An 18,809-nucleotide genomic window follows, 5' to 3' on the forward strand; every position below is an offset into this window, starting at 1 on the left:
AATAAGCCAAACATGGATTCGCATGTCGCGATAATGAGAGCATATTGCACAAGCAAGACGACTGCACATGCCGTCACTATCTATAAATGTCCGATGCTCGCTGCGCTCCAGCCTTCAAAAAATTAAACAATGTAGGCATTTATTTGATAGTTTAGAATGTGGTATCATATTTGTAGTTCCAAAATCTTTAACATTTAAACGGTAGCGCGTTAAATAGATTTCATGCCAATATTACACAGTGGTCTTTGCTAAGTTCAGGGCAAGCGTACTCAATGTTGACTGATGAATTCGATCAATTACAAATACGTTTCTGGTCACCTATCTATGCTCGTGACATGTAGTGACAGGCAGGAAAATGAAATGCTATTCAATCTATAGGTCGAGTTAACCCGTGTAACCCCTGTCGCTCACTTGCATGAGACAGGGCCGTCCTTAAAAAAAGGGCTAATTTCAGCAAGAAAACAAAAAGGCTGTGTCAAATGTAGTATAATGCTTGATACTCAAGTTTTTTAACAGACGCTTATCACAGGCGTGTTATCAAGACACCCGTTTTAAATTTGTCTTGTGAATTCATCCTCATGAACTATTGTGCACCTTTTTTTCGCCCCAAAATGTTGGTGAAATTCAGAATTGTAGGACATCAGCAGTGTTCGAATTTACTTCTTACCGTCATATTGCCTCTTTGTATCTAAGATGTCTCTTCTCATTTCCCAGTGCAAAATGTAGAAAGGTGCTGAGGCGCTTCTTCAAAGAAATGTATTAAAAATGGAGTACAACAGGAATGGGTATACCTGCAGGCACACACTCCATAGAGAAGCTTAAAAGGCAAGAAGCTCATTGAAAAGAATAATTAAAAAAAAAAAAAAAACATTTAAAGTCCCACAGAAACACGTCCAACAATGCCAGCCTATCTACAGCAATGGCCGACAGCACCTACAGTGAAAGAAAAACAGTCTAGTTGGAATATAAGCAAGGATGTTTACATTTTTTTTATACCTAGTTTTTAATTTTAAAAAAGAAATTACCAGGTGGAAGATGTCTTATTTGGTACGTTGTACGTAAATGGTGTGCGGAGCTACTGTTGTAGTCTCCATCTTTGCTCGGGACTTGTTCTTGTCAAACAGCAAAAAAAAAAAAGTCTCAAATGCAGGACACCACACGCAGAAGATCCAAATCACTACTAATCAGGAAGAAAAATCCCTCTGAAAGTACAATTAGGTCAAGAGGAATCTAAACTAAGAACAGAAAGTAGAAAATGACCAAAATGAGATCAGTAACAGCTCTCAAGCTCATTGAACAAAACCAGCACACTGGCAATGATATCCTTTTGAACAACAACAGTAGAAATACAGCAAACAATAGCTGATCGCTAGGCAACTGTAAGAAGCTATAACGTAGCAGACTTTGCTTCGGGTTCTTGTCAAACAAATGGACTCAATGACGAATTTATTGAGTGTTTGACAGGGATCCGAAAGTACCAACAAAATATCACAGTGAAGTTCGGGGGGGGCGGGGGGTGAGCAACGACTCACTGTAGTATCTCAGCAAAGCTCGTAAAAACTAGGGACAAAAGTAGCAATCAAAGGTCATAGCATAAACTGGAGGCAAAAAAAAAAAAAGAACTCAGGAAGCACAAGAAACAAAAAGCATGGACTCTCTGTGACATGAAAGACCAGTCAAGCTTGCTCCGCAAAAATGTTCTGGACATGGCAAGATACAAAGACAATCCGGCAAACGACAGCGATAGATGCAGGCTATTTATACACAGGGAAGGGGAAACGGGCGGAGGTAATCACCATAATGAGGAGACACAAGGGCAGGATGGGAAGCTTCTGAAATGAGAGGAAACAATTACTTCGAAATAAAATCACAAATGACAAAATGAAAATGAGAACTGAAAACCTGAGAGGTTAATATCAATAATTTTGTGATTAAGGGGTGTATTAACATATCTGACTTGAAGTAGAACAATATCTATCCAATCATTCTTCTGTGCCGACAGAGTCTGGGGGAGGCTCATTCCGATGCCGGCTGACTTCTGGAAACATGAAGACTACACTCTGGACTGGTTATCAGCCAATTATAAAGCACATAATTCACAATCACATTCACACCAACTTTCTAACTACCAAAACGGAAACAGTCACGGTGCTAAACACAGAACCAACATGCTCCTTTTGATGGTAAGTGGCATACAAGCTTACAGCTGCTAACTTGTCGACTACCTAGCAAGCGCGAAAAGGTAATGTAGCAGTTTACATTTTATTCGGGGTCGTTCTTGCCAAAGAGAACCACCAAACTGGAAATGGAACTGAAACAATTTCTCAGGCTGGACAAAAGCCAATTGATGCCATCTCAAATGAGGTCAAGTGGAGGTGCATTGAGGGGCTGACGTGACACGCAGACTTGATATCGTACTTTTCTTCCCCTAAATGTTGAGTGAGCTTTAAATCGTACAATCTTGAAGGGATTTAACAATTGAAGTTATTTTAGAAGATTTCAAACTTCATACTGTCATTGAAATAAAACAGTCACATCTGGTTTGCATTTTTAGATGAAGTAACTACATAAAATCCATGGAAGGCAAATTACAGGATTTATCAAATCAGATGTTCCTGATGCAGTGCCTTCCACAGACTAGCTCGGGTTTTACGGGTGGTAGATGGCAGCGGGGGAGATTGTTGTGGACGTAGGTGTCTCATGGGGAACTGGGTGTGCAATGGTGGATGAAATGTTTGCCAATCCATTGACCCAGTCTCATAGACTGCGGGCGGATGACTTAACGCAAGAGAAGCAGCCACCAGACTAAAAGGTTTTGTGTAGTGAAATGGAGCAAATTGATCCAATAGTAAATGTCAGCATAGAGGCACTTGTATGGACTGTCAGCTTTTTCAGAAAATACAGGTTTAAAGACAAATTTTCCAAAAGGGGCTGATGGTTAGCAAAATGTGCAGTCTTTTTGCACACATCAGTGCTGTTACTCGGACTTTTTCCGAATGTCGTCCAATGACAAACATGCATCTCCAAATGCATTTTCTATTTCCTCAGAGGAGACAATCTATTGATTTTCCTCCCCTCTTTCCAATAAGACCTGTCACGCCAACCGAAAACTGACCCTTACTATAACCACAGCTGTTGCCCCATCTTTCCTCTACACTTTACTTCCCTTCCCTTTACTACCGCAAACATAATCCTAAAAAGGTCAGACACAGTTATCGCTCTATTTCTCATACATAAGCAGCCACATGAATCTCATCGCTGATTCCAGACATAGTGTAAAGCTACATGCGGCAGCCCGCCACTGATATGACTCAGACTTTATTAATCCAGATAAGGGAATCAATAGTGATTCAGGCTCTTGGCGGCACTAACCACAAAGGTCCTCGGCATGACAATGAAACGAGGAGTACGGCAGTGAGGTGGTGTTCATCTGGCAGGCAATGTAATTCAGCAAATAATTAGCACCGGCTTGGCTCTGCTGCCGAGTGGAAAAAAAATAAGAATAAATCGCCCAGTTGACCGAGATACATCCCGACTTTGCAAACTGACAAACAGCACTTTGTCTCGCCTAAGGCCTGACCGACACAAGATCACACAGCAGCAAAAATGAACATTTTCAAACATCTAAAAACAACCCTGTCCCTACCCTGCCCACTTTACATCGACTTTAAGAACTAAAAATATACAAAAGACGCACACAGGAAGCTTTAAAAATGCATAAACCTCTAACACCACTCTGCACGCACATTAATATTGATACAGGCTGCAAGACATGGAAGGGACTTTACATTCCCGAACCTGAGAGGGCACATTCAATCCGTAAGTACTTGAATTTAGTTTCAGAATTTTGCCTGCATGACAGCCATCCTAAAATGTGAAGCCCAGTCCAGACCTCAGTTATGTTGTGAGAGTAACAGTAGCCCAAACTCATCCACTTTCACATGAACTGCTCATCTCAGAAACACACCAACCAAGGAGGCTAATAAAGGAGTCTAGTCTAAAGTATGGTACATCACTCGCCCTCGCGATAATGAGGCCAATTTTAAGCATTTAATTCCACCCCTACCATGTAAAGTCAACAAATACTTGATTATCAAATGCATCTAAAAGATTATCCTAAATCAGGGATGGGCAACTTTAAAAAATGCTGATAAACATTCAGTATAGCCTACGACTAAAATAGGAAAAATCAATCTTGGGGAAGAAAAAAGGAAAAAAAATATCTGTGAATCTGCGAATCCGCGGGTGCACAACTGCTCATATGCAAGCATCAACAGTAATTTTAACTTGAAATTTCACCAATCAGCACTAGATGGCAGACATGTTCAATTGCGCGCATAATGGCTCTTACACTGCCCAATACTACAACATCCATCAATAAATTTCCTGATCCGCTTTGTCCTCACAAGGGTTGCGGGGCATGCTGAAGCCTGTCCCAGCTGTCTTCGGGCAGTAGGCAGGGGACACCCAGAACCGGTTGCCAGCCAATCGCAGGGCACACAGAGACAAACAACCATCCGCGCTCACACTCCCACCGAGGGACAATTTAGAGTATTCAATCAGCATGCCGTGCATGTTTTTGGAATGTGGGAGGAAACCGGAGTACCCGGAGAAAACCCACGCAGGTACGCACGGCAAGAACATGCAAACTCCACACAGCGAGGCCAGAGCCAGACCCACAACCTCTGCACTGTGAGGTCGACGTGCTAAACACTCGCCCACCGGGCCGCCACACTACAACATGAATAGACCTAATATGTTTGGGTGACTTGGAATGACAAACACAGGACTACCTCATTATGATTGAAATTGTAAATGAGCTTATATTTGTGAAAAGATGTTTTTTTTTTTTGTTTTGTTTTTTTTTGCAAGAGATTCCTTTGCACTGGAAAAAACAAACCAGTACGTATTTTGTGTTTCCTTCAAAGCCTTTGTCATTGGGTTAGGACAGCGGATCTCTTATACATGTAATTAAGAAATGCAGGATCATAAAGGAAACATTAAGAGCACATATTTAGCACGTATGCACGTCTTTTGTCCATAATTAAAAACAGCGTTTTTGTCAGACATCTGGTTTGGTAGTGTGTGCTGGGTCCTATGTGCTCCCTGACTGGCACTGATGAAAAATTGTGCACCCCCCCCCAGCAGTGAAGTTGCTCATCCCTGCAAATTATCTGGCGGTGTGGCGTTAAAGAGTTATTTCTCCTTTCAGATCTGGTCAAAAACTTCTGGACGACAACTGCAAATGTTAAATGTATTTGGTATTTCAAAATCACAAAACCTTATGTCTGTGGTTGGCAAATGAGAAGCAACTAGATTGCCGCTCTGGCTGGACACAAATATATGAAAAATTGTTTGTGTTGAATGTTTGTATAATATGTCTCAGACTGCAAGTCATCCACCACATAAATGAAATGACAAGGAGCTTGCACCTTCATGGGCTGTGAAACTGCAAATTGTGTTGACTTGAATGTTTAGCAACCAAGCGGTGCTATTACGACGCCAGAGGCTTCATGATGGAAGCCGAGAGGAACGTGCCATGTCCATTTGTCAAGGAAGCCATTCGATGAATGCAAATGTATAACCCCATTCAGACATAGACAATGTGTAAAATATGCACGCTGTTTTTCTTTGTGTTGAGTTTTCAGATTTGCCTTTTGAGCAAGGTCTGACAGGCACAATTGGGGAGAAATGCAAATATAGTTGCCGTCATATACTGTATTCTGCACTATAAGGCGCTTTGGAGTATAAGGTGCACCTTCAATAAATGGCCTTTTTTAAAACAGTTTTCATATATAGGGCCCACTGCATTATAAGCACACAGAATAGAAGTTACAGTAGTGGCTGCGGTTGTGTTATGCATCCACTAGATGGCGCTACACTAAAGGGAATACAATACAATACAGCTTTATTTATATGGAGCTTTCGCCACAGCTCGCCATGTGCAAGAAATCAGAATATTGATCCATATGTAAGGCGCATCGTATTATAAAGCGCACACATGGTTTTAGAGAAAATTGAATGCCTTTAGGTGCGCTTTATAGTGGGGAAAATACTTAGATGGTGTGTGTGTGTGTGTGTGTGTGCACGCGCGCGCGTGCGCTGTATGGGTCAACTCTCATTTGTCATCAACTCAGCCTCCTCTGCAAAACTCCAGGACCTCCCGTCGGAAGCTACTCATCGAATCATGTCATGGATGCCTCGAGATGAGCAGAGAGCTCGCACTTTGGACTTGTTGTGATAAATGATTGCTTCCAACATACTAAAGTAAGTGACAGCATCGAGCCAGGCCAAGGGCCTGCTTGGACCTGTCGAACCTTTTAAAAATGTGTACGATGTTGCGCTTCACGGTGCAGCAGCTGCAGCATCAACATACCCGAGAGGACTCATGTGCCGCCATTTTTCACATGTCAGCTCTGCTGAAACGATAAAATTATTTGAAGGGAAGCTTTGCATGGTGCATTCATCGCCAACTGAAATTGGGGAGTCGTCCGCATCGATGACATTAAAGTGAAAACTTAGTTTCAGGAAAGACACAACGTTGTGTTGCCAAACATAATTTTCACTCATGCCTCATGTTGAAGTTGAATACGTCAATGTAGCAGCATCTAACGCGTGCTGCCAAGGAAACTGGCACTTTCATGAAGCCGATAGCGTCAGAAGTGAGATGCACAATCAATGTTGTGGATCTCTATGTAAAAAAAAAAAAAAAAAAAACATTAAACTGCACCTCTTAAGCACTGATTGGAGAGGTTTCAAATAGAAACACGCCCACGAGTGTTGGAAATGAAACATCTCGGCAGGCCGATGCGGAAGGATTGTTGACAAATGGATAGATGGAGACATACATACACTGTGAAAGACACAGGTTGTATTTTTGGGAGGTGTAAAAAAAAAAAAAGCAATTTAATGTAATTTAATTTTTGACATTCATGGCAGCAATATGAGTGAGCACAACAGAGCAAGCCAAAATAATTTCCTGAGTTGTTTTTACTTCTATCGCTAAATTGGAGGACCGTACGAGGGACAATTAGTTCTGGAAACTTATTTCTTTGTTGTGAGATGGGGGAAAGCTAATTTCACAACATGCAAATATTTTCCGTACCGCTTATCCTCAGTAGCCTCGCTGGCATTTTTCATAAAAGCAAAACATAAAATATTTTGTTGATTTGCCAACTTCAAAATGTTGTTGAATTTCGTTGCCTTGAAATTTGGAGTTCAGAATTTGGCTGTGATCAGAATGAACCAATCACATCCAAACTCAGCACACGTGCCACCGTTTAATGTGCGTCCCATTCACCCCAAATACATTTCAGCTGTTCTATCAGGCTTTTCCTGAAATTTTTTGTCATCACATCAGCAGAAGCCATTTTGAAGAGAGCTTCCACGGAATTCCTTTCATTTAATGAAGGTCAAAGTCAGAGGAAGGATTTAACAGAAATTCCACAGCATTAAATGCGCCAGGAAGCACAGTGAAGACGGTCATCATCAAGTGGAGAAAATATGACACGACAGTGACATTAGCAAGAACTGGACTTCCCTTGTAGATTTGATGAAAAAGGCTGCAAAGAGGCTAGCAGCAGCATAGAAGGAGCTGCAGGGATTTCTGGCAAGTACTGACTGCTTAGTATGTGTGACAACAATCTACCATCTTTTTTCAAATGTCAAGGCTGTGGGGTAGTGTGGCAAGGTGAAAACAGCCCAAATACTTTAAATCCCGTCAAACGCAAACAAGAGAGCTGGTGCGTTTTAGCAAGAACACATGGGCAAAAATTGCCACATCAAGACGTGACACACCGATTGAGTCAAACCTAAGCCGACTCAGTGCTGGAATATAAGGCAACGATGTTGGAAGTAGTCGGAGGTTAAATTAACTTATTTATATATGTAATACGGTTTAGTTGTCTCTACTTTTTAAAAAAAAATTTTGGGGGGTCATATTCTCCATCTTTAAGTGAAAAGAGAGCCCTACATATACATGCAGGTACATACACAATTATAATTTTATATATATATACATATATATATATATATGAGAGAGAGAGAGATTTTTTCATTCATGGATACGTCATGTTGGGCATCTTGATCACGACTTTGGAGACGGTCAGCGAGTTAGAAAAAAAAAAAAAAAAAAAAGACCAACGATGGGATCACAGAATGTCCCTGGACTCAATAAGATCGGGTTTGCTGTCTTATTTTGACCTCATTGATTTTTCGTCAAATCAAGATTAACTACATGATCTACCATCCAGCCGATAGAGTCAGCCGTGCACGTTGGATGCCCTGTAGCACACTTGACTACCTGATTGATCTTCTAAATCCTCGAGGTTCCAAATGTTTGTTTACACATGCAAGTGGCAGCACTTGATCCACAAGGAGCAGGGTCAATACATCAGCTATGCCCATCAAATAGAAGCACGGGTTGTGTCTGCAGTGAGATAAGCAGACAAGTGGAAGTGATAATGACATTGCACCTGAGCCTATTGTAAAGATAACAGCTGTGCAATAGCAAACAGCCACTTCGGGAGAGGTTTGTATTCTCATCCTGGGACTACACATGGTCCTGATGCGCCATATGAGTTGTTTGAGGTCACTGTTTTGCAAAGACAAAAGTTTGCTCTACCACGCCCCGTGTCTGTGTGCGTGCACGCATAATTTAGGGATGAACAATTTGAAAAAAATTATCTGATAGGCATTTTTTTCCCCCACCTTGACATAGCGGTTGGGATTAATATCCAATTATTTTTTTTCAAAGTCCTCTTCCCATGCATTGTTTCACAAATGCAAACAATGCGCATTCCAAAATGTATTCTATTTGTGGAATAATGCTACGGCGTAAAATGTGGGAAAAGTGCCACGCTGTGAATACTGTACATGCAGAAAAACAGAAACGCCAAGGAAAATTCACCACCCAAAAATTGGGGGGAAAAAAAATCTATGGGTGACGTACATTTGAACTGCATATTCACCCCACATCTGCCATTGAATTTTGGAATTAAACTCAGCAATTTTTGTTCAAACAAAACAAAATGCAAGCTTTTCACATGACTACCATGAGAGCAGATCTTGTTCCTGCAGTTGTTTTTTTTTTTTGTTTTGTTTTGTTTTAAATCCAGGATGCAGCACCTTAATTCACCTGACCCATGTGCCAAAACTCAAACTGCCTGCCTCTCAGAAACCAAGAGTTGCCATCTCACCGAAAGTGGCTTGTCTTGGAGCATTACATATGCTCAATGTGGAGCGTCTGTTTCAGTAACAGGAGCTGATCAAACATCATCCCCATCATTGCCATCCCGTCGTACACGCTTGCAACAAACTACAGCGAGTGAAGCGTGCTTCGGCCGCAAACAAAAATCAGGAACTTCTTTTTCTCCCCATGAGGATTAAGATATCTTACTGTTGCTGTTGTACTTGACTCCATTAATGTACTCAGGGCAGGGTCTCTCCACAATCCTCCCGATGCTGCTCCGTGGCCAGCAGGTGCCAATCTCATCGGTGGTGGCGTTACAGTAGAAACCTGGGAGGGATTTAAAAAAAAAAAACAGGGGGGGAAAGGAAGAAATCTTCCATTTGAGTTGCCATTTCCTTACCTCTCAGCAGTGCAGGGAAAAAAAGTGTTCCTTCTTACCGTCGGTGTTCAAATATGAAAGTGACGCGTTTCCCCATAAAGTGTCTTGAAAGGCGTCCAGCAAAGTGCAATTTAAGTCCGCCAGCTCCCCGAATATGATCTGGTAGAGGCTCGCATCCATGGTCCCGGCTAGTGCATGTGGCCGAGGGGCGCGCGCGCACTGAGCGCAACCGAGCGGTGCGCCTGCGAGTGAGCCGCACCTTCGCTTCCCTGACGAGCGCAGGACTCGCGCTCCTGCTCGAGCGAAGACGCGCTGGCCAATCACAGACACCCCCCCCCCTCCCCCATCCTCGCCTTATCAACGGCTAAAGGCTAACGTGCTTGAAATTGTTACCGCTGAACCTTGCGTGGTAACGGCAGACTACGACAAAGTCTAGTTGAAATGAACTGATGGCGTTGTTGGTTTCCTTGGGCAGAGGAATTATTTCCATCAGGGTTCCAAATGCAGTGCCGTTTTGCGCCGAATATACGCATAAATCGTGCTGACTTCCGGTTTCGAGTCGTTAAAGGCGTCAAAGAACGAAAGTAAAAAGACCGACGTAAAAAAACAAGTTAGAAGTTAAATATGTACCTTACTAATTGCTAAGTAATGCCTAAAAACTCAATTTAACTTCGGTTTGCAAACTGAAACGGGGCATGAAAGTTATTTCTCGCTTTAGTCATTGCATAAAAGGAAACATGTAAACACTGTTTACATATTCATAAGTGGCTCGAGAGCTGAGGAGATTGCAAATAAGGACTTGATATGTCGCCCCTGTCTGGTTTGTGCGCCTTGTCTGATTAGTTTCACCTGGTCCCATCAGTCAAAGACCCTCTTGGGACAGCCAGCCACCACCTCCTCCCTGCACTCGTGGTTGGCCCAGCTGTGTCCCCCGGCGTAATTTGACTGAGTGCCTCTTTCCGTTCAATTGTTGTTGTTCACAGTCACTGACCTTGCAACTGCCTTCATTCTCCTCATCGCCTCGTATTTTTACTTGTTTTCAGAGAATAGATGCTGTTGAAGCATTAGCGTTAGCCTGTTTGCGTTGCCGAAAACTTTGTAAGTAAAACTGTAAGATTCAAGGTTTGAATATTTGTTGTTGTTGCTCTGTATGACTATATGAAGCCTCTAAGTCAGAACTTCATCACTTATGGACTCCTTTTTTTCCAAGGCGACACTACATGATCCTGACAATCACCGCTTTGACCAATTAATATATTTTTTCGAGGAAAGAAGTTGTCATGTCAAGTCAAGTACAACTGTATTGTCAAATGTGCAGTATGTGCAACATACAGCACAGACAACAAGCCAACAAGAGGAGCCACTTCGGGTGCCCGCGCTGCCATCAAAGAACAGTTAACATAAAATGACAAAATAATACAACACAACACATAAAGACACAGACATTCGTGCAATCGTAACCACTTTTCCTGCATACACTTTGTTGTTTGAAGCAGTTATAGATGAAAGAGGAGCAAATCAAAGTGTCCTTTTCACCAGTGGATCAAACACGCCATGCTAAAATGTGCACACGTCTGCTACAAGCTAAGTTTGAAAGCAACAAGAAGCTGTAGAGTCCATGAACGAAAAGAGGTTGGCTCTTATCTCCTGTCCCATGTCAATCTGCTTCAATTCCAAGCCGCGACTCCCAGTTTCACATAGGCATCGGCGCTTCGCGCTGACGCTCCTTTCTTCTCATCGTCAGCTCCTCAAGCCATGCATCCATCCAGCTCAGACTGTCCAGCAGCACCGACCTTTCCACTGCACAAAGTGGGGCTGTTAAAATGCTGCCCATTACAGGCGCAAAACACACAAGCGCCCGGGGCTGTCCAGCAATGACAGTCAAATGGCACCAACATTCCTCCCAATCAAAATCAGAGCTGGTATCAAGTATAACTTTATTGTCAAATGTGTTGTGCACAGATGAAATTTCCTCTGTCTTAAACAGACAACAGACAACAAGAGGAGCTGCTGCGGGTGCCCGCGCCGCCATCAAAAGAACACTTCACATAAAATGACAAAATAATACAACACAACACATAAAATAGACAGTCGTGCCATCTTAACCACTTTTCCTCCATTCACTTTGTTGTTTGAAGCAGTAATAGATGAAAGAGGAGTGAATCAAAGTGTCCTTCTCACCAGTGGATCAAAGACGTCATGCTGAAATGTGCACACATCTGCTACAAGCTAAGCTTGAAAGCAACAAGAAGCTGTAGCATCCATTGACAAAAAAGAGATTGGCTCTCTTCTCCTGTCCCATGTCAATCCGCTTCAATTCCAAGCCACGACTCCCAGTTCCACATACGCATCGGCGTTCTGTGCTGACGCTCCTTTCTTCTCGTCGACTCCTCAAGCCAGCAACCACCAAGCACAGCTACTTCTGCTTTGACGAATGTCGTGGCCAAAAATGCTGAAAACAGTCCACATCAGGTCCACACGACGAAACAACAACACCATGTGACAAAACAAAAGACAAAAACAACATAAAACAACAAAAAACGCAAGGCTCTTGAAAAGCACTTGTCGATGGCTGCCTGCTCGGGTGCCATTTTGGAAAAAAAAATTAATTCGAATACATTTTTGTTTGTTTTTTTTCAGTAAAAAAGTTGTCATCATTACAAGAACATTGCAACTGTACGACAATGAAGTTGCATCTGAACATACTGTAGTTTCCCAGCTACAAGCTGCTACTTTTCTCCCGCGCTTTGAACCCTGTGGCTTTCATGTGACGTCATAATGAATGGATTTCACAAACGACCTTCCTGCAACCAATAATGTACATTTACCGATAATCTTGTCACATCTGACAAATGAAATTGCCCAGCGTGTCGCAGTGGACCAATGAAACTGTCCGAGGTCGTGCTCAATCTACATATGAGTCATGGTTTACGTGATGCCTTGAATTCCAATTAGGATAAAAGCGAATGACCGAACTCAATTAAAATGCTGTTTTTACATGTCGTGATCTGTTCCAATCGGCCAATGACATGCGCTGCTACATTTATCAGGAAAGCCATGTGACACGCACAGACTGATGGAAACGTTTATCAAGATGGAGTTCATCCATCTATTTGGGACACCAGATGTGATTGTTTTAACAATTTTATTCAAGCAACGGCTGCCGTTTTCAAGTGCGTAAACAATGACGTCACTATCCGCATTTATGTCAAGGCAGAGCATACACAGACGGGACGCAATCAAAGAATTTTCGGGGCAGCTGCTATGTAACTATCCGTGTTCGGCATTGTTTGGAGAAAAAAAAAAGTTTATCAGCAATTTTTTTTTTTTAATCCATCTGTGTGACCTCTTTTTCGGAAATGTCCCATAAAACGATGCGGCCTCTATATGTAGTTATTTATTTTTATGGCTAAATGTATCTATTGTGGCTTTAGTCTGTAAATTACAGGAATATAACAAAAAGAAATATGAACACAGCACTTTTTTTGCCCCCATTTTTCATCACCTGAACTCAAAGACTTTCTTTGTGTCACCATAATAGTTACCATGATCAGCACACAGGTTAACTTTTGGTTGCCCACAATTAAGTGACACTAAAATGTGCAATTTTACTGTAGGATTGTTCTCTGAAAAAAGACCCACTTTTGTTCTCGGGAAAAAGAAATTAATTCATGTGGGAATGTGAGATTTGTGACGAGGCATCACAATCATAGGTACGTTTAATTGGCCCTAAGCTGAACCATTTGCTTTGTTACATTTGTTTTATTGGTGCCCCAATCAGTAAGTATGCACTTTCTAAAAATGGTATGCCAGAATTGATTCTTGGAAATTATTACGTGGACTCCTAATTGACAGCTCAGGGACTCGCAAGCATCCAGGAACCTCAGTTTAAGAACCCCTGATGGGGGCCAGTTTTTCACACAGCCAATTGCTCTTTCAAGGCATCATTTTGATTGTCACAACTCCCTTTGACTTTCTTGCACACGTGTTCGTCGTCTAATTAAAATAAGCAGTGGGTGTCCATTTTCAATTACAATTGAATGGCTGGATGGAATCAAAAGGAAGGGACTTTTCACCACTCCAGACACCTCACGCTGCAGGGAGTTTTAAATTGCCACGCTTCCTTCTTTTCCCCATCAATACCACAGAAAGTGAGTTAATTCCTTCTAGACACTGAACGGTTGTCATCAAAAAAGCTATATTAACCATATGTGCAATGTTTTACATGTCCATTGAAACATTCCTGATTCTCATAAGCAACCGTTATATAATGAAACACTGAGCTGTTAAAAAATGTGCCATTTGTTGGCGAGCATCTCTGGTCATATTCTTGTTAGCTGTTAGCCATTAAGCATTCAGATGTATTCCATTTACATGCTTGTGTGTCTAATCGCTATTTCATGAATGTAACTGCTCACGTTGTACTACACAGATGGTACTGTGTCGCAGGAGGTTCTATTGCTGGATCGTGTTTGCTTTTCATGCTCAATGATACCGTGGATCTCAAAGATAACGTGATACAACATGACATTTTTGATCGGCTATTATGTTCGCAAACATGATGCCACTTAAGTGCGATTCAAATTTCAAATCGCAGCACAACTAGTTGCTGACGGTCGCGCACTCATGAGAACTAACTGCAGAACACGGGGCACGACGTATTACTGCTACTAATGTGAGCCGTATGATGTTATGTTGCTAAAATATGGTTTTCCGCCTCAAGCATAATTGGCCTCTTGATATTTAAAGAACATTCATCTGCATTGGAAATTAGCATCCGGTTGTGCGCTCCTGACACTTCACATTCTCCGAAGCACTGCGGGCTTGTAGAAGGTTGAGTGGTGCTCCTTTCCCATCACCTGCTGCAAGAATACACATGCCGCCACCTTCACACAGTACAACAACATACAACAGTATACTCAATAGACCTGATTCATATTTACTGCAAACGCTGTCAGACAGCTTTGGACCGATCATTGACGTTTTCCAGAAATCTGACCTTTTCCTCGTCTCCCTGGACTTTTTTTGCATTTCTGTGAGTTATAAGCGGGTCAATGAAAACACAAAAGCCTTTGGATATAGAGCGTTACGACAAGACGCCTCTGCAGCGAGACACGTAACAAGCAACACACTGAACATTGTTCGGGCCAAAGCAACAGGTGATGGAATGCATCCATCCACACATTTTCGATAGCGCTTGAACTCATTTGGGTGGCTGGTGAGCTGGAGCCTGTCCAAGCCTACTATGGGGTGAAAAGCAGGTTACACCCTGCACCAAAGCAGTATAAAGGAAAGATTGGACACTTTGAAGTGACCCTGCTTGTGCAAACATCACACAGCGAGGCTGTAAATGAGACTCAAACCCAGAACCTCAAAACTGAGTGCCCCTCCTCTCTGAATCACTGCGTGTACTGTATTGTTTTTGTGATGGAAAACCTGTTTTTTTTTTCAGGTCTCCTTTTGGAGAAGGCAGCTATTGACTAACATTCAGTAAGAGTGGCGTGGCTAAGGTGGTAAAGTGTCCGTCTCCCAATCTGAAGGTGGTGCATACGTTCCTGAAACCTTGAGTGACTTTTTTTTAAAAATAAACTAATGCAATGCACGTAAAATTTACTCCAAAACTCCATCCATCCACCCATCCATCCAGTTTCAACAACGCTTATCCTGAACATGGTCACGGAAGGAATGCTGAAGCCTCTCCCAGCTGACTTTGGGCAAATTAAGGCGGCCCTCCTACATCGGTGAACAACAGCGCCCAGCTACTGACATGTCAAAAGAAAAAAAAAACGCACAAATATAGGACCACAAGTGTTAGAATGACGAATAAGTCATGCTTCCTCCCAATGTATAGCAACCATGGCTAAAATTGGCATGTTTACAGTGGTACCGCTAGCTTAGTATTGGTAGCGCTGATATTTTGTTCAAGCTGGCTGTATGCCGTCTGTGACTGTTTATCACGACTACACACATTCATAATCGTTTAAGAATCACACTCATGGACGCGAGGAGTGCGGTTTTGTCCCTAGAATCAAGAGGGGATTGATTATTCAAGTGAGGCTACGTTCAAATATTGCTAGCATGCAGTTCTAACACTACAAAACTCCACCCTTACAGCCACCTCTGCTTGTTGTACACAGAACAATGCTAGAACTTTAAAGCGTATGCACGGTTTAAATGAATGAGTGACGAGCCACAAGCCTGACGATCCGTTATTTAAAAAAAAAAAAAAAAACGCCTGTGATGATGCTCGAATGAAGAAATGGATTTTCGAGGGTTGGGCTGTCATGTGTCAGCCCAAGCAGCTTTGCGTGACAGCACGTCGGCTTAACAGGAGCTCCTTAGCGCCTACAGTTAAAAGCCCACTGCCATCTGAACATCCTCACAACACGGACCTCAGTACAACATTATTGAAGTGGCGTTCAGTGGACTGCACGCTGCTCAGGTGGATTACACGACAAGCGCCAACAACATGACTCCCGGATTCATTTGGCCAAGGATCAGAGCACTTGGGACCAGTCAGTCCATGGTCCAATGACCTAGCCGTCTGAGGCATTGTGATTCAAAACACCAGAACAGTATGTGTAACATATTTGCTGAATGGAGCAATGAAAATATCATTTCAGCACTCGCAGGCGCCCAAGCACCAGACGGTCCAAATGTCCTCTTGGAATCGCTATTCATTCATATTCATCCAACAAATGAATTGCTTTATTGCAAGATCCTCCAAAAGTCATTCCATAGCACCCCTGAAAATTTGGGGAAAAAAAAAATCAACGTAGGCCCCGAGAGTAGTTTTACCGATCGGCACAAAATTCTCAAGGACGGACCCATTTTGGTTTTGTTTTGAAGCAGCCATTTTGACGGGCTACTACTGGAGAACTGGCCTGAATGAGCCCCATTTGGAAGCAGATATCCTCGACAAATAAGCAATGTGAAATTGAGAAAGATTTTTTTCCAATGCTGCCTTACATGCACAATTATTTTTTCATTATCTCTGCCATTCACATATAACATAAAGTGATGTTCAATTTTTGAGCTTCCTCATAATCTAAATAAGGTAAGCAAAAGTATCAATCAAAACTGAACATTTTCCTCTTTGCAAAGACAAAATTTTGTGCATATTTCTTTTGTGGCCATCTCGTAAAAAGTCAGAGAAGATACCAAACCACATTTTATCATTGTTGTATTTTCCCCTTGTGAGGAATACACTCGGGGTTTGCTCTCCAAAACAGAGGCTAAGTGCATAATCTACTGCGAGACTCTGGGTTTTGAGACCCGAAGCTTCAGACTGTGCTGTGATTTATTACGGTGAAAATGCAAACAAACTCTTTTTTCCCCTCCATAAAGAGCACGGTACAAGATCGGTGCCACCTCACATTTATTATGGCTGTCACTGTATTCAACCCTATTTGCAGCCACTCTTTCTCATAAGATTGGACTAATGATTCCGAGCGTGAGTATGTGGTCGCATAATGACAAACAAATCAACCAAGAAGCTCATAGGGTAATATCAACAGGAAGACATTTAATTTAAAAAGCCCATTTGTTCCAACCAACTATTTTCTTATCATGTTGACAAAAACTAAGATAACTCACTGCAATGTGAAACGCCATTTACAGGCTAAAAGAACAAGCATTGAAGATGTGGTTGTGGTTTTACAGATATTTGCACACAAATGGTGCAGCAACACATGTAAGCAAACATTAAATAAACATAAAATATTTCAATATATCTGTAATATATTGCCTTCTGTTGGCCAAGATGTGCAGAGTAGAAGGAGCACCATGAAATAATGACGAACATACATTGTTTAAATTTTGCGGTCATGTTACAACGAGGCTCCAGCATGCCCGTGACCCTCGTGAGGAAAAAGCGGATTGGAGAATGGATGGACTGATGTTATTACTGTTTTTTGTTTGTTTGTTTTTAATGTACAGTCGTGCTACTTTTCATATTACAAAGCGTTGCGAATTTTTTTTTTTTTTTGTTGGCGAGCATCTCTGGTCATATTCTTGTTAGCTGTTAGCCATTAAGCATTCAGATGTATTCCATTTACATGCTTGTGTGTCTAATCGCTATTTCATGAATGTAACTGCTCACGTTGTACTACACAGATGGTACTGTGTCGCAGGAGGTTCTATTGCTGGATCGTGTTTGCTTTTCATGCTCAATGATACCGTGGATCTCAAAGATAACGTGATACAACATGACATTTTTGATCGGCTATTATGTTCGCAAACATGATGCCACTTAAGTGCGATTCAAATTTCAAATCGCAGCACAACTAGTTGCTGACGGTCGCGCACTCATGAGAACTAACTGCAGAACACGGGGCACGACGTATTACTGCTACTAATGTGAGCCGTATGATGTTATGTTGCTAAAATATGGTTTTCCGCCTCAAGCATAATTGGCCTCTTGATATTTAAAGAACATTCATCTGCATTGGAAATTAGCATCCGGTTGTGCGCTCCTGACACTTCACATTCTCCGAAGCACTGCGGGCTTGTAGAAGGTTGAGTGGTGCTCCTTTCCCATCACCTGCTGCAAGAATACACATGCCGCCACCTTCACACAGTACAACAACATACAACAGTATACTCAATAGACCTGATTCATATTTACTGCAAACGCTGTCAGACAGCTTTGGACCGATCATTGACGTTTTCCAGAAATCTGACCTTTTCCTCGTCTCCCTGGACTTTTTTTGCATTTCTGTGAGTTATAAGCGGGTCAATGAAAACACAAAAGCCTTTGGATATAGAGCGTTACGACAAGACGCCTCTGCAGCGAGACACGTAACAAGCAACACACTGAACATTGTTCGGGCCAAAGCAACAGGTGATGGAATGCATCCATCCACACATTTTCGATAGCGCTTGAACTCATTTGGGTGGCTGGTGAGCTGGAGCCTGTCCAAGCCTACTATGGGGTGAAAAGCAGGTTACACCCTGCACCAAAGCAGTATAAAGGAAAGATTGGACACTTTGAAGTGACCCTGCTTGTGCAAACATCACACAGCGAGGCTGTAAATGAGACTCAAACCCAGAACCTCAAAACTGAGTGCCCCTCCTCTCTGAATCACTGCGTGTACTGTATTGTTTTTGTGATGGAAAACCTGTTTTTTTTTTCAGGTCTCCTTTTGGAGAAGGCAGCTATTGACTAACATTCAGTAAGAGTGGCGTGGCTAAGGTGGTAAAGTGTCCGTCTCCCAATCTGAAGGTGGTGCATACGTTCCT

The 18,809-nt window shown here is 42.2% G+C and overlaps 1 protein-coding gene across 3 annotated transcripts in view; it reads right to left on the minus strand.

Moving 5' to 3' along the window:
* LOC109521366 (corticotropin-releasing factor receptor 2) overlaps positions 1-18,809 on the minus strand; it is a 98,982-nt gene that overhangs the window by 77,140 nt on the left and 3,033 nt on the right. The window contains exons 1-2 of one of the 3 annotated variants that reach the window (XM_019879200.1): positions 9,629-9,856; positions 9,398-9,517 (exon numbers count right to left, since the gene is read on the minus strand). In XM_019879200.1, the coding sequence (XP_019734759.1) occupies positions 9,398-9,517; positions 9,629-9,749 (241 nt within the window). In that variant the 5' untranslated portion in view covers positions 9,750-9,856. Of the gene's footprint in view, positions 1-9,397; positions 9,518-9,628; positions 9,862-18,809 lie in introns of those variants that run through there. The other 2 variants (XM_019879202.1, XM_019879201.1) reach the window with 2 other exon arrangements.

The sequence above is a fragment of the Hippocampus comes genome, unplaced genomic scaffold, assembly GCF_001891065.2.
Source record: "Hippocampus comes isolate QL1 unplaced genomic scaffold, H_comes_QL1_v1.1 scaffold85, whole genome shotgun sequence".
In the NCBI taxonomy this organism is placed as follows: Eukaryota; Metazoa; Chordata; class Actinopteri; order Syngnathiformes; family Syngnathidae; genus Hippocampus; species Hippocampus comes.